Source organism: Leopardus geoffroyi, chromosome B4 (genome assembly GCF_018350155.1).
Source record: "Leopardus geoffroyi isolate Oge1 chromosome B4, O.geoffroyi_Oge1_pat1.0, whole genome shotgun sequence".
Taxonomy (NCBI): domain Eukaryota; kingdom Metazoa; phylum Chordata; class Mammalia; order Carnivora; family Felidae; genus Leopardus; species Leopardus geoffroyi.
Window position 1 is genome coordinate 91,040,390 of NC_059341.1, and position 17,334 is coordinate 91,057,723.

Sequence of the window (17,334 nt, forward strand, 5' to 3'; positions counted from 1 at the left end):
ATTTGAGAAAAAAACCTCAGAAGTTTTTCTCAGAAGTTTTTCTCAGCCTCAGAAGTTGAGAAAAAAACCTCAGTTAAGAGAAGCTATTGGGGGTGTAGGGTATAAAGGACAGTACTAGGTCTAAAATGACTTCAAGGTTGTGCTGTTTAGGGGATAGAAGTGGAAAGTTTGAAATATCGGTGAGGTATTATCACTGCTTTAGGAAAAGAGATAAGAATTTATCTCTCAGGTCCAGGCCTAGAAAAGAGGCTTAAAAATGAGGTGGCTTTTTTTGTTTTTTTCGTTTTTTTTTTGGGTGTGGGATGCTTTTGGAATATGGTTTCTTCTCTATAAATGCCCAATTGGTGGGATCAAGGAGGAGTATTTTCACTAAAGGTGAGGTGGCAATATGTGTTGTTTCCATTAAATATTGTAGGTAATTTGGATGAGATAAAAGATACTAACACATGGTGTTAGAAATACTGAAGAAAAGTTAGATATATAAAGATGCTGCTTTTAAGGGCACCTGGCTGGCTCAGTTGGTAGAGCAGGAGACTCTTGATTTCAGGGTCGTGAGTTTGAGCTCTGCGTTGGGTGCAGAGATTATTTAAAAATAAAGAAAAACCTTTTAATAAAAAGATGCTGCTTTTTTAGAATTGCTGTTTTTAGATGAAGTTTCCTTCTAAAGCTTAATCTCAAGGCTACTTTTTACTTCTTATTGATTTAATAGGTCTGTTAATAGGTGATAGTTGTGGTTCTAGGTAGTTTTGCTGTAAGCATCTTTGCTGCAAGCATTTTAATGACAAAATAGTTTTGCCATAAAAGATAAATAACTGGTTGACAGTTTGGTTTCATCAGACTGGTTGACAGTTTCATTTCTCCATTGACTAAGTAGTCCCATTTTTATATTATATAAATCTTAGCCCTCATCATAGTCTGTACAGTGGTGCAGAGCTTTGAACCCATGTTTCCCATAAACTTTGGAATGTCTATCAGTGGATATGTGACAATGTGCGAGGAACAAACAACAGTGTAGAAGTGTGTTTCACGACACGATGTGAAGCTTATTTACAAATATGCATCCTAGTATTTATGAGCTGGTCCCTATCTTAATGAAGGAAGATATTTTAGTGTAAAAAGAAAAAGTGCGATGCCTAGTGAGGGACAAGCAAAAAACTGTATAATACTATGAACAAGACACTTTGAAGACAAGTGCTTAGGTATAATCCACAAAATAAAATCAGTTATTGGCACAATATTCCCGTGAATGTATGCTACATTTTGATGTATTCAAATATTTTTTATTTCATAATAAAGTCTTGTTGACTTTGTTATTCATCTTACATATTTCATTATGTCCTTTTTGACGAATGCCCCTCTTTTATTTTTTGTGATTTTATAGCCAATTAGTTATGCTGCAAAAATGCTGGTGGTTGTCATGGGAAATTGGGGAAAAATTTTCTTAACATAAGATGTGTAGGATGGAAAGTATATTACTGGCTTTTAAGATACACTGTTGGGTATCTCAGCCCATTAACCGAGAGGCAGAAATCTAGAAGGATGCAAAGGGCAGAGAGAGCAGTGCTTTCAACAGAATTATTGTTCTGCTCTGTAGCTTTCTCTTTGTTATCCCGTCCCCCTTCCTTCCCAGAACTTACCCTTCTCCAGCCTCCTGCAGTGTTAACACACAGAATAGAATAAAGAAGGATGAATGTAACCTAGATAGCACAACCAGCACTTTTTGAGCACCAACTGTATGCCCAGTACTGTGCTTGACTCCAGGCAAACAAACAGTGTCACGTGATGCCTGTCATGAGAAATTCACAGTAGGACAGTCCAGGGGGAGAACATCCACAGTCTGCTTCATGGAGATACTTGAAGAGCTAGTTTTCCATTTAATAATCTTGACAAAAAGGATTTTGTGTAAAGTCAGAAGAAAAAAAAAAAGGCTATCTTCATGACTTTTCTTCAGACATTAAAAAACCTGTTTTTAGAACTGCGTGTTTTAATTTTTTTAGGGTTATTCTTCTTATAAAGAGCAAATAAAATACTTGACCTTTTAGTATTGTGTGATCAGTTTAAGTAGATCAAGAAGGCAATTTTTTTGGTAGTATATTGAACTAAATACAAGTTTATTTTAAATTGTTCAGATTTTACATTAATAAAAATTGTTATTAAAAAGTATCTTTTTAGTCTAAGCGTGTTCTGATTCATAACACTTTATTTAATCTTTAAGCTGTATTATTTCTTCTTCCTAGTCCCCTATTGAGTAATTTGATCTTTTATCATTCAAAATTTTTTCTTTTCTAGCATTAAAACCCTGTTACTCTTTAGGAAGTGTCTACAAAATCCCTTTAGATGATTGTAAGATATACTTTTCCTTGCTTTTTTATTGTACCTTGTTAAACTGGCCTCACACATGAACTTTCTTAGAATCAGGCAGTTCCTGGTTCCTATGGGACTTCCTGTTTTCTCAAATAAAAATAGAAAAGCACCTCAGAAAGGAAACCTGGTCAGTGTGAACTACTTTGTAGGCTAGTTAGTCTTGGTTGTGACCTGGATTATAGAGATCCAGGTATCTGAAAGCTTTGAATATTTTTGCATGTAATTTGCAAATAGATGATACAAAGGAGATTCTAAATGATAACCATGAGAGATGTTTAGCCATAAACTTGTTTGTATCTTTTTTTAGGAGAGGTGGGTGTAGGGAGGTTGGATGCAAAGTGCTAAATCCTTTTTATAATATTTATTGGAAAGGTAAAGTTGTTTGATATTGAGACATTTCTTAGCTACTTTGTATATTTGTTTCTTGTCACCTTTCCAGATGTTAGCAAGGATTGGGGAGGGGTTTTTTTTTTGTTTTTTGTTTGTTTGTTTTACCATTGGAAGTCAGAATTCTGAAAGAATTGTTTAGTTTTAAAGCATCTTGTAGATTTCCTTAAGTAGTAACTGCTTTTAATCTATATTTTGAAGAGAAATCAAGTTTGGTGGTGGAAACAATGTAGTCAGTAACAGTAACAGGTAAGGTGTATTAAGTGCTTGATACTAGGCCAGTCATGTTATCTAGTTTATCTCATTTAATCCTCACAACAACTACACAAGGTAGGAATCATTGTTACATCCTTTCTGTAACAGTGAGGAAACTACAACTTAGAGTAGCCAGGTAGATGTTAGTTCACGCTCATGTTGCTAGTAAGTGATGGAACTGGGACTCGAACCCAGGCACTTAGACACCAGAGCCCTGCTCTCAGTTATTACAGAGAAAACCACAGATTCAGAGTAAGAATGGTAAACATAGCAAGTCTCAAAACTCACCACCCTAACCTTTATTATCATTAGTGTGTTTACGTTCAGTTTTAGCAGAGTGCATGCTGGCATTTCAGAGAGCTTGTTTAGGGGGATTCTAATTCTCATTCTCAAATGATGCTAATAGTTCTCTCTTTTCTTTCCTTGATAGTAAAAAACCCCTTTGATGAAACATTTGGAAACATACAAGTAAGTAGAAGAAGATCATAATACTGGTTTTTGTCTCATGTTTTATATGATAAAAGTATTAGGACAACTGTCAACTAAAAATGTTAATTTTAAAACTTCTCTTAAACTGAAACAATAAATTTTCTTATTTTGAGTATTCTTTAAGGATAATATGGTTAAATCTGAAACAGGTTTTCTCCTAAGAGCAGAATTGTTTATCACTTTAAGGTAATAGCCAACTGCCACGTAAAATGGCATTGGCACGTTATCTAGGGATCTGGTTTTAACCTTTAGAAGTATTTCTGTTGAAGTTGCTGGATATTCTGACAATTTTTGTCCTCTTTGCCCTCATCTTGTCTCTCTGGATCTTTTGCTCATAGCCATGCCTATTCAACCATTAGGAAGGCAAAAGATTTAGAAAGACACATGTTTCTTAGGCTACCTATTTATGATTTCCTTTTCTTTTTTAAAGGATCTATAATGTTAATTTTAACCTAAATTTTACTCACATGAAAATATTTTTCACTTACCATCATTACAGGCACCTTAAAGATTAAGGTATTTGAGCTCATATTATAATGCACAGTTAGTTATTAATTTATGGTGGGAACTGACTAATGTAGACCTGCATATAAAACATTGTTTGTTGTGCTGAAGGATGTGTAATAATGTATAATCAAATCCATAAAATATTACTGCAGATTGTTAGAGTGAGACTTTGTAGTGATTATTTTTAGTAATATTCTTTTGTGGTGATATTTGTTTTAAAACAGGTTGACTTTGTCAGTAACCGTATTAAGTATGCTGCTGTTGGCATCATCATTTAAATGCGTGTAATATACTCACTGAATGTTAGAAATACAGGACTTTATTTTCTTCTGTATAATTTTCCCCATGGGAGGAACTGAAGTTTTGAACCTCTAAATAATAGTAATAACTGTAATGAAGATAATGGCAGTTCACTTATATTAAGTGCTTATTCTGTGCCAGGCACCATGCTAAGTGTGTAAAATCATTATCATCATTTAATCAGAGACTTGATACAAACAATTGGAAATTTCCTTGAGGAGAAAGTTGGCTGAGGGTAGAAGAGGGAACTTATGTAAAGGTGACGATATACGAGAGAATTTGGGAGAGTTGCCCTACAGTTTGATTTGTTGTCACTCAAGAATGAGAATTTTGCTTCAAAGAATGGTATGGGTTACTAAAACAATCTGGATCTTACCAAAACAAACAATGGAAGGTTAGCTATTTCAAATTAAAGTATAAAATCATTTTTGTTTAATGAAAGGTTGCTTGAAAGCTTACTTTAAATATGGATTTATTTGTAGATCTTTAACTTGCTGTCAGGGTGATTAGGAAAGCCAGTGTGAGACATCTTTCAAGCTGAATGTTAGGAGACCACTGGAAAAGCAGTCAGAATGGAAGAAGACTATAATGAAACTATAAGTCAATATAAGTTTCTGTAAGAACGTAACTTTAAAATTCGATTTACATATTTTTCAGATTTATTTCTAGTTTAGCACATTGGTGCTAAAGATAGTTGAGCCAGAGCCTTTCTATTTCTTCCTCAAAATTGATGTGTTCACATTAATAACATTACATAAAAACTATTTAGATGATAATTGAGTTGATCATGCACTTGAGACCCTTGTAATATATAGATGGTCATTTTGAATAAATTGCCACTGGAGAAATAATTTTTGAAAAAATTACAGTTTAGCCTTTTGGGTGCTTAAATTTTCTATGAGAATGCTAAAGAAACAGCATGTATGTATGTTTTCTTATGGGATTCAGTTACATCTGATTAGGTTTTGTTATTTCTTCTCCTCATCTAGTCCAGTGTTAAAATCTGTGAATCAAAAAATGAAGTTTATTTCCAGGCCTCTGATGTTCATTAAAGATGTAATCAATCACAGAGGACAAGTGTCAAGTTTTTGGATTTAGTTTTGTTTTTGAAAGGGGAGAGGGGTTGGGCGTGATCAGGACATATGAAAGGAAAGGAAATTGGTCTCTTTTCCAGATAAGGGAGGAAATAAACTTTAAAACTTTTAACTACTTTAATCCCAAAGCTTAATCAGATTTACCTTGGTTTCATGTATCGAGTCCACAACTAGCTATACTATCATTAGAACTCTTTCTTATTATATTGAATATTATATTATAATATAGAATTATATTTATTATAATTGAATATATTCATTGAATATATTTATTAAATTACTATATTGAATATATTATGTTATAATTACTATATTGAATTGAATGTATTATGTTGAATATATTTATTAAATTATATTGAATTATTATATTGAATATATTTATTAAAAATTATTTTGTGGCTTAATGTGTCACAAATGCATACCTTTCAGAATCTTGGATTTCAGCTCCAGCAATTATTTCTTGATGGCCAATTCTTACAGTTTGGATTTTTAGGCTTTTACAAAGACAAGGTCTAGCCCGATTCAGAATTTGGTTGAGATAGAATTGAGGGGGGAAAAAAGCTAAGGTTTGGAAGGCAAGTAGTCAGCTGAAGGAATGTCACTTAATCTCTACCAACCATCTTCCATAAAACCAGGGACTCTGGTGGAGCCTTCAATGAGCTTTCTTCTTCCTAGTATCAATGATGAAAGCTGCATTGACAAAGACATACCACTCATAGTGTACAAACTTGTCTTTCTGTCCCTGAAAATAAAGTATGAAAATAAATGGGTGAAGTTGCATGTTGTTAGGCATATAAATGTTACTTTCCTAGCCTTTTATATCCTGGTCTTATATTTATAAGTATTACTGTTTTGTTTGACACATCAAGAAGAAAGGAAATAATAAAGATACAGCCAGCCCCCTCAGGAATCATGAATTTATTTCAGATAGTGTGATAAGCTTACCCCTCTTCTAACTTATACTCCCCCATTGCTTGTGTTGGTCCCCCTTAATTGTGATTTCTTTTCAGTTGGGGGTCTCACTGCCTTAGACTTCTTGGCAGGGTGCTTAGACATTGCAATCGTCTCCTCTCTCGTTTCCTTTCATATGTTCAGAGTACTATTTCTGATATACAAGTCTGTTTTACTTTCCCTCTTCTAAATTTTTAGAATGAAGTCAAACTCTTAGTTTTGGTCCCTAGCAGTTGACTCCAAACTATTTTTCCAGGAGTGTGCTGAATCAAAGTAGGCTACTAGTTACGTAAGAAACATAACCGGTGCCTTTATGCCTTTGCTCATGGTGTTTCTTCTTAGGATGCTAGTCAATTCTGTTCTTACTGTGAAGCCCAACTCAAATAGTCTCTCTTCGTAAATGGATCTTCCCTTCTCCCCCTCTTCTGTATTCACATTATATTTTGTTTGCAGCTTTAACACTTAAGTATGCTTTTTTGCCCTTGAGAACAGGAACCATCTTGTATCACTGGGCCTCTTGCTTTGCTGAGAATAGTTCTTAATTCCTAGTACTAGATACTCATTAAATGTGTGTTTTGCTTTAATGGTTTATAAATTTATACAGGACCACTTTGGGGGACCTAGGAGAGGTTGAGGGTCGGAGTGTCAATACTCATCCCCCTATTGTTTGGTTGAATCAGATTAAGGCAAAACATGAGGGCAGCCTTGAAGTCTCATAAGAACAATATGTGTAAGTGTACATTGTGTACAGGGGGACCGAGAGCGATGCTTTGGTGGTTGGGAGAAGTTTTTGTACAGGAGACCTTTTTTTAGCACTAACCTTAGTGCGAATTTCCCAGTCAATCCTCAAGAAAAATAAAATGTTTAGAGTGATGATTTAGATTCTTAGATTAAGATTTTTTTAAAGTATGGTAGCCATTGTTTAAGTGTGAATTTGTCTTTCCGATTATGTCGCTTCTGTGGTTTTAAATTATTTGCTGTTTTTCTTTTTGAATAAAATTATTATTTGGTACATTTTGTTGAATTGGATGTCTTATAATCATTTCTTTTAATTTTAGGAAAGTGAGAAAAATCTTATGATGAACACTTTATACAAGCTTCATGATCGATTGGCACAGCTTGCAGGTAATTGTTTCACATTCATAGTCTCTAAAAATGTTTTGAAAATTAATTTACATATATAGCATGCTATATCAGTGGAAATAATTTTTCCCAAGTCTAACGTTATGTTTGTGGAAAATTTTTTCTTTAGAAGTTTTTGTTACCTATACATAGTGGGTTTTATTTTTATAAACATATTTAGTGAAGACCTTTTCTGCCTGCCCATATGTATTGGGTGAAGTATATATTATGTAATTCTAAAGTCAATTTTTTTGTTACACTAATAAGTAACAAAAAATTTTGAAAGCTTAAATGTCAATTGGATTGGGTAAGCAACGAGTTAACTAAAATCCTAGATTAAATATAAAACTGCAGATTTTTCTTTGGTGGTTGATTAGGTATCAATTTCTTGGATAAAGTAAATATATTCTAGAATTTTTTGTACTGATCATTGCATTTTCCTCATATTCTGCTCTTAGTATTCTGCTCTCTGTTTATTACCTTAGCTTTTTTTAGTTATTCTTGTATCACGTATAAGCTAGAAGAAGAGACTTTGGATTCTCTTCTTGTAAAGAGGTTACAAGAAAAGAAAAATGTCTCCTGAATTTTTGTATGCAGAGGATCCTTTTGTAGAAATCAGTTCATTGGTGGAAGGTAAATATGGAGGTTCTCTGGTTGAATGGAGGCATTTCAGGATCCTTACAGTTGCTCATCCTCACATCAGCCTGGTTTTTTTTTTTTTCCTTTGGATCCTTAATACTGGTCAGTTTTTGAATGCTGAGAATTCTGTGTATGTCACTAAAAACCGTCTTTGCCTTAACTGACCGTCATATTCATACACTGCAAACTAATGACATTTATTTGGTATGCTGTAGCACCCAGAAATAAGTTAAGTATATACTCTCGCTAGGAATTCTTGATGTTGCTACCACAGGCTTCTACAGCTGTCTCTATAGCACTGTTTTATGTAGTGTGCTAGATCAGCATGATCTGGGGTACTTTTAAAGATATGGATTCCTTCCTCTAGAGCAGGGGTCAGCAAACTTTTTTCTATGAAGGGGCCAGATAGTAAGTTTTTTGGGCTTTGTGTGCTAGACTTGTCTCTGTCACAGCTACTCAATTCTGCCATTATAGCATGAAAGCAGCCATAGAGAATACATAAATGAATGAGTTGTGGCTATGTTTCAATAAAACTTCATTTATTAAAAAAATCAGTGGTAGGGCAGATTTGGCTGTGGGCTGTGGTTTGCCGACCTCTGCTGTAGATCTGTGGAAACTAGATCTTGGAAGAGGCATCATAAAGTTTGAAGACTTACTTGTTTATCTAACAGGTATTTCTTCCCATTTTATGACTATGACCATTAAAATCTGGCTACTTGAACAAAGCTGATAAATAGGAATGTGACTGCTTTTATGATAGAAAAATTTGTCAAAGTTTACTTCAGCTAGTACGCTTTTGTGTTAAATTTTTTTTTTTAATCCACTTGAAGAGAAACAGGGCAGGAAAAACTTACAATTGAAGTTCAATATGAGGAAATTGGTCTCTAATAACCACAGAAAGCCTGAAAGCAAAGACTGCATTCTCTTATAAATCGTTATAAGAAAGGGAAAATGTGATTCTGTATGTAATGCATTTCTTTGCAGAAACCAGATACATACCTAGAAGCTTCTATCTAATTTCCCTGTTGGTCTTTGTTATAATAATTTTTAAGGCATGCACACACCTTGCTAAAGATAGGCTTAGCACTATCTTTATATACAGAATGTACATTTTAATTCAAATTTATTTAAATCCTTGAATTATTAGCTTTGGTAATAGATGTGTTAAGTTACCACAGTGAATTTTCCCTCTCGAAAAACAGCGAACCTGGCGAGGACCTGCTGTGTGCCAAGATGTGTGGATAAGCATCATGTGACATGGTTCCTCCCCTGTCCAGTGATTTAGTTGAAAACATACAAAGAAGACATGTTCCTACCCAGACTGTTTAGAAATGTATTTAAAGATGGTGGTTTATGTAAAGATAATTGTTTGTTTCTATTCCCTACTGGATTTTTAATAGGAAATTAAATATGGTTTATCTTCTTTCTTTATTGATTATAATAATATAACCTATAATTGTATAAATTGTAAAATATTTTGATTAATTGTATTTGTTTTCTTCTGTTTAATATAGTACTGATTCAAAATTAATAATATGCTAATCTTTCCAGGAGATCATGAATGTGGCAGTTCTAGTCAGAGAACACTTTCTGTCCAAGAGGCAGCTGCATATTTAAAAGTAAGCAGTGTAATTAGACTTTTGATAGCTGTTTTCTTAAAGTTTATATACATTATTACAACTTGTATCAAAGGTACCATGCATTTGATTAATTGTACTGTTACAAACTTGGGCCTATTGTTTGGTGGAATGTGAGCAGATAGAGAAAACAGAATTACTCAACATTTTCTGTTTTAGTTTGTTTTAGAACATTCTCTATGAGAGAATGCACATTAATTTGGAAAGGGTACAAACAACATTGGTGAGAGAAATTGAGATAGGTAAGTAGCATGTAAGAAAGCAAGTAAGCATCTAACCATTGTCATTTATTTTAGATCTTTCACCCCAGATTAATGTCATCTCAGGGTGCTAAAACAATTTGCAGATGAATTTTCTAAACCACTGTAAGTGATCTTTAGGAAATAGTATATGAAAGAAGGGTACAGAAGATTAAGATGGATAAGTGTTAAGATGGACAGGATTTTTTTTTTTTTTTTTTTAATTTTTTTTTTCAACGTTTATTTATTTTTGGGACAGAGAGAGACAGAGCATGAACGGGGGAGGGGCAGAGAGAGAGGGAGACACAGAATCGGAAACAGGCTCCAGGCTCTGAGCCATCAGCCCAGAGCCTGACGCGGGGCTCGAACTCACGGACCGCGAGATCGTGACCTGGCTGAAGTCGGATGCTTAACCGACTGCGCCACCCAGGCGCCCCCAGGATTTTTTTTTTAAGGCTGAATAATATTACACACATGCGCTCACGCTCACACACACACACACACACACACACACACACACACACACACACTATCTTTATCTGTTGATCTGTAGGTGGATGTTTATGTTGTTTCTGCTTCTTGGCTATTGTGAATAATACTGCAGTGAACATGGGGTGCAAATATCTTTTAGACCCTGTTTTCAGTTCTTTTGAGTAAATACCCAGAAGTGGAATTGCATATGATAGTTTTATTTTAATTTTCTGAGGAACGTCCATGCTGATTTCCATAGTGTCTATACCATTTCACATTCCCACCAGCAGTTTCCAAGGTTCCTTCCCCTTTTCTCCACATCCTCAAAAACACTTGTTTTTGTTGTTGTTGTTGTTTCTTATTTTAATAATGGCCATCATAGGTACAAGGTGATATCTCACTATAGTTTTTATTTGCATTTCCCTGATGATTAGTGATGTCAAACATCTTTTTTTTTTTTTTTCCAACGTTTATTTATTTTTGGGACAGAGAGAGACAGAGCATGAACGGGGGAGGGGCAGAGAGAGAGGGAGACACAGAATCGGAAACAGGCTCCAGGCTCTGAGCCATCAGCCCAGAGCCCGACGCGGGGCTCGAACTCACGGACCGCGAGATCGTGACCTGGCTGAAGTCGGACGCTTAACCGACTGCGCCACCCAGGCGCCCCTGTCAAACATCTTTTCTTATACCTGTTGCACATTTGTTTGTCTTCTTTGGAAAAATGTTTATTCACATACTTTACCCATTTTTAAATCAGGTTATTTGATTTTGTTACTGAGGTGTAGGAGTCATTTCTTTATTTTGGATATGGTTTGGAAATATTGTCTTTCATTCCATAGGTTGTCTTTTCACTCTTTTGATTATTTCCTTTGTTTGCAGAAGCTGTTTAGTTTGATACAGTTTCATTTGTCTGTGTTTTTCTGTTGTTGCTGCTGCTGTTACCTGTACTTTTTGATGCCATATCCAGAAAATCATTGCCAAGACCAATGTCATGAAGCTTTTCCTCTGTGTTTTCCTCTTAGAGTTTTGTCTTTTCATGTCTTATATTTAAGTCTTTAATTCATTTTGAGTTGATTTTTGTGTATAGTGTGAGATAAGGGTCCAATTTGATTCATTTGCATGAGGAAATCCAGTTTTCTCAACAGCATTTTTCGAAGAGACAGTCCTTTCCCCATTGTGTGTTCTTAGCACCCTTGTTGAAGATCAATTATGTGTGAGTTTATTTCTCTCTTTTCTTCCATTGGTCTATATGTCTGTCTTCATGTCAGTACTATACTCTTCTGAATACTACAGTTTTGTAGTATGTTTTGAAGTCACGAACCAGGAGGCTTCCACCTTTGGTCTTGCTCAAAGTTGTTTTGGCTATTTGTGATTCTTTGTGTCTCCATATAAATTTTAGGATGTTTTCTATTTCTGAGAAAATGCTGTTGGGATTTTGATAGGGATTGCATTGAATCTACCTGTAAAACACTTGGGGTAACATGGTTATTTTAACAATATTGGGTCTTTTAGTCCATGGGCATGGGATGTCTTTCCATTTATTTGTGTCTTGCATTTCTTTTAGCAGTGTTTATAGTTTTCAGTGTAGAAGTCTTTCATCTCCTTAGTAAAGTTTATTCCTAAGTGTGCTTTTTGATACTATTTTAAATAGGATTTTCTTAATTTCCCTTTCTGATTGTTCATTTTTAGTGTCTAGCAATGCAACTGTTTTTGTATGTTTATTTTTTTATCCTGCAACTTTGCTGAATTTGCTTATTGTGTGAGTGGGGACGAGAGAGAGAGTTATCTGCACGTTATATAAGATGTTATCTGTGAACAGAGATAATTTTTTTTCTTTCTTTCCAATTCGGATGCCTTTTATTTCATTTTCTTACCTAATTGCTGTAACTAGGACTTCCAGTACTATGTATTGAATAGAAATGACAACAGTAGACATCCTTATCCTGGCCTTGTTCCTATCTCCAAAGAAAAACTTCCAGTTTTTCAGTGTTGAGTATGATATTAGCTGTGTGCTTTTCATATATGACCTTTATTATATTGAGATAATTTGCTTCTATTCCTAGTTTGTTGAGTGGTTTTTTTTTTTTTTTAATGTTTATTTTGAGAGAGAGAGCGAGCGAGCGAGCACGGGGCAGGGTGGGGGGGGAGAGAGGGAGAGAGAATCTTAAGCAGGCTCCACGTACAGCACAGAAACTGATGGGCTTGATCTCACAACCATGAGATCATGATCTGAGCTGGAATCAAGAGTCAGATGTTTAATTAATTGAGCCACCTAGGCATCCCTTTGTTGAGTGTTTTTAATCATGAAAAGGTATTGATTTTGTCAAATGCTCTTTCTGTGTCTGTTGAGATGATCATGTAATTTTTATCCTTCATTCTGTTCATGTGTATCACATTGACTGGTTTTTGTATTTTGGACCATCCTTGCATTCCAGGAATAAATCCTACTTGGTCACGGTGTATGTTCCTCTTAATGTGCTGTTAAGAATAATGCTGGCCGCATAAAATGAGTGAATAGAAGTGTTCCTTCTCTTCAGTTTTTTGGAAGAATTTGAGAAGCATTAGTAATGTTTGGTAGAAATCTCCAGTGAAGCCACTGAGTCCTGGACTCTTCTTGTTTGAGAGGTTTTTGATTACCGATTCAGTGTCCTAACCAGTTATAAGTCTGTTCAGAGTTTCTGTTTCTTTGTGATTCAGTCTTGATAGGTTATACGTTTGTAGGCATTTGTCTATTTTTTTCCGGTTAACTAATTTGTTGGCAATTGTTCATAGTAGTCTCTTACGATCCTTTGTATTTCTATGACATCAGACTTAATATCCTCTCTTTTATTTCTGATTTTGAGTTTTCTTTCTTTTTAAAGGATTTGTCAATTTTGCTGATCTTTTCAAAAAAGTAACACTTCTTTTTTTCTATTCTGTATTTTACTTATTTTTACTCTTTAATATTTCCTTTTGCTAACTTTGGGCTTAGTTTGTTCTTTTTCTAGTTCCTTGAGGTTGTTTATTGAGATCTTCTTTTTTAATGCAGCTGTTATGTCACTATAAACTTCCCTCTTAGTACCACTTTGCTATAAAAGCTGTTGGGCTTCTCGAATCTGAATATCCATTTCCTTCCCCAGATTTGGGAAGTCTGCGGTCATTAGTTCTTCATATAAGCTTCCTGCCCTTTTCTCTCCTCCTTTTTGGGACTTCCATAATGCATATATTGGTCTGAATGGTAATGTCCCATTAAGACTTTTAAGCTTCTTACATTCTTCATTGTTTTTTCTTTTTGTTCCTCTGACTGGATAATTGCAAATGGCTTGTCTTCGAGTTCCTTGATTCTTCTGCTTGATTAAGTCTGATGTTGAACTCATCTAGTGAATTTTTCGATTCGGTTATGATATTCTTCAGCTCCCATATCTGTTCAGTTGTTTTTGATTTTTTTCTCTCTTTATTGATATTCTCATTTTATTCATGTGTTGTTTTCCTGGGTTTGTTGACCATCTTTATGACCATTATTTTGAAATTTTTGTCAGGTAATTCATATACCTTCACTCCTTTAGGGTCAGTTTTTGGGAGATTTATTTTGTTCCTTTATTTGAGCCCAGTGTTATTATTTCCTTCATGTGCCTCATTATTTTGTGTTTGGATCTATGCATTTGAATTTGTTTTTATTTTTATTTTTTTTTTAGAAAGAGAGTGAGTACACACATGAGATGGGAGAGGGGAAGAGGTCACGGGGGGAGAAAGAGAGAGAGAGAAAGGAGAGAGAGAGAGAGAGAGAGAGAGAGAGAATCTTAAGCAGGCTCCATGCTCAGCGTGGAGCCCAGTGCAGGGCTTGATCCCATGACCCTGGGATTATGACCTGAGCCGAAGTTAAGACTAGGATGCTTAACTGACTGAGCCCCATCCCAGGTGCCCCAGGATCTCTCCCTTTGAAGACAGAGCTGTACCTCCCAGTCGTTAGAGCCTGCCTTCACGAAAGGGAAGACCTTCACCAATGAGCTCAGATAGAGATTCTGGGGTCCTCTCACACCTTTTCTGTGTGTGTATCTTCTCTGGATTTTTGGGTTTAAATTCCCATCTAGAGAGGTTTTGCAGGATTCTTTTTTCAGGAGTTTGTAATCTCTTGCTCCCTCTGGCGTCTGTCTGCCGTATTGTGGGGCTTCTGGAGCAGCAGCAAGCTGTCCAGCACTTGTTTGTTCGCAGCAACCCCCAGCAACGCCCAGGTGTTTAGACTGTGTCAGGTATCCTCAGTGCTCTGAGACAGGTGATACAGCTTCCTGAGAACCTGGAACAATGGATACCTGCTCCAACTCTTGGTTTCCTCAGGGGGAAACCAGAAATTTGGGGTGTTCTCCCACTCGTTCTGCACTGAGCTGTGGAGAAGGACAATGGCGAGTGAGTAGGTGCTAGTTCATAGCATTGCCTTTGTTCTCAGCTGCCTCCAACCTTCTGCTTTTACGGGTCAGTACTTAGATTCAGGAAAGACAGAAACCAGTCCTTCTGGTAGCCCCTGGAAAAGTCTGAACATTAGAGATATATTTCAGTCTTTTCTTCCCCTCTTCAAGGATAAGCCAGGAGTTGCAAATTTTCCTCTGGTCGTACCATGTTGTGCCATGGGCTGGGGCTCTGGTGAGTGCTACCGATTTTGTTACTGGCTTCCATGCTGCTAGTTTCACACGTGTTTGGAGGTGCAGGAGCCTCAACTGGTTTCTGCATTTCTTACGAAGGGAATTGGTCTGTATATTGTTGAATTTGTTTCTCCATAGGGAAACAATGGTCTCGGACTTCCTATTTTGTCTTGCTGATGTCACTGCCCCTCCCTCCCTCTCTCTTTCTCTCTCTCTCTCTCTCTCTCTTTTAATTTAGAATATAGTATAGTTTAATTTAGAATATAGTATAGTTCTAAGGCTTTCAGCAAGGTTGTGGTGAGTGTCCCGTGATATGCTTATAAAAAAGAGAGATGTGCCTGCGTGGCTCAGTTGGTTAAGCGTTCAGCTTTGGCTCAGGTCATGAACTCTCAGTCCGTGAGTTTGAGCCCCATGTCGGGCTCTGGTGCTGACAGCTCAGAGCCTGGAGCCTGCTTCCGATTCTGTGTCTCCCTCTCTCTCTGCCCCTCCCCTGCTTGTTCTCTCTCTCTCTCTCTCTCTCTCTCAAAAATAAACAGCTAAAAAAAATAAAGAAATGTGAGCTGTTTTTAGCTTAATTCATGACTTATATGTAGATACCCAAAAGATGTTAAGACAGTATGATCTATTGGAGATTAGGTATGGGTTCATATTCTGGCCCTGCCACATAGTAGCTGTGTGTCCTGGTAAAATCCCATTGTTTTTCTGTATCTGTTTCTTAGTTTGAAAGTGGGGCGGTTATTAATTCCTGTAAGAGTTTTTGGGAGACTGAATATAAAATATGTAGTCAGTGCCTGATGGTATAGTAGTTCCCAGTAAATTTTATTTCTTTTTCTGTGTTTCTTAACTAACTAAATTTGGGTCACTCTGGAGAGAGGTTTCTAAAAACATGCTACAGGATTTATCTCTCAACCTACCTTGTTCTTGTCTTCATTTTCAATTTTGACCTAGATAGGAACACTGATGACAGACAGATTTGTGCAGAGTGTAATAAATAGCTCATGGATTGGATACCTAAAGAATCAGGAGCTTAAAGAATCAAAGATCTTAAATTAGAAAGAGTTATGATTATGGGGCTCTGTCTTAAGGATGGAAGAATTGCTAAATGGATTGTGGGGGTGGGAGCAAAGAAGGGATTGGATACAGTAGGCTACAGGGACACAGAATAGAATATTCCTGGAAGAGGGTATAGCATGTGGGAATCCAGAGCAAGCAAGTAATTTTTTTAAATTTTTTTAAATTTTATTTTTTAATTACTTCCAAATTAGTTAACATATAGTGCAACAGTGATTTCAGGAGTAGATTCCTTAGTGCCCCTTACCCATTTAACCCATCCTCCCTCCCACAACCCCTCGAGTAACCCTCTGTTTGTTCTCCATATTTAAGAGTCTCTTCTGTTTTCTTCCCCTCCCTGTTTTTACATTATTTTTGCATCCCTTCCCTTACATTCATCTGTTCTGTGTCTTAAAGTCCTCATATGAGTGAAGTCATATGATATTTGTCTTTCTCTGACTAATTTTGCTTAGCATAATACCCTCTAGTTCCATCCACGTGGAAATGGATCTTGCAAATGGCAAGATTTCATTCTTTTTGATTGCCAAGTGGTACTCCATTGTATCATTGTATATATACACACAACACACATACATATACCACATCCTCTTTATCCATTCATCCATCAGTGGACATTTGGGCTCTTTCCATACTTTGGCTATTGTTGATAGTGCTGCTATAAACATTGGGGTGCATGTGTCCCTTTGAAACAGCCTACCTGTATCCCTTGGATAAATACCTAGTAGTGAAATTACTGGGTCATAGGGTAGTTCTATTTTTAATTTTTTGAGGAACCTCCATACTGTTTTCCAGAGTGGCTGCACCAGTTTGCATTCCCACCAGCAGTGCAAAAGAGATCCTCTCTCTCCCTGCATCCTCGCCAACATCTGTTGTTGCCTGAGTTGTTAATCTTAGCCATTCTGACAGGTGTGAGGTGTATCTCATTGTGGTTTTGATTTGTGTTTCCCTGATGATGAGTGATGTTGAGCATTTTTTCATGTGTCTGTTGGCCATCTGGATGTCTGCTTTGGAGAAGTGTCTATTCATGTCTTTTGCCCATTTCTTCACTGGAATTATTTGTTTTTTGGCTGTTGAGTTTGGTAAGTTCTTTCTAGATTTTTGGATACTAACCCTTTATCTGATATGTCATTTGCAAATATCTTTTCCCATTCCATTGGTTACCTTTTAGTTTTGCTGATTGTTTCCTTCACTG

General features: G+C 36.1%; 1 protein-coding gene across 1 annotated transcript in view; it reads left to right on the top strand.

The window, feature by feature from the left end:
* Positions 1-17,334, top strand: part of LEMD3 (LEM domain containing 3) — a 65,161-nt gene that overhangs the window by 26,157 nt on the left and 21,670 nt on the right. Inside the window, exons 2-4 of the mRNA XM_045464860.1 lie at positions 3,437-3,474; positions 7,406-7,472; positions 9,660-9,727. Of these exons, the coding sequence (XP_045320816.1) occupies positions 3,437-3,474; positions 7,406-7,472; positions 9,660-9,727 (173 nt within the window). The remainder of the gene's footprint in view (positions 1-3,436; positions 3,475-7,405; positions 7,473-9,659; positions 9,728-17,334) is intronic.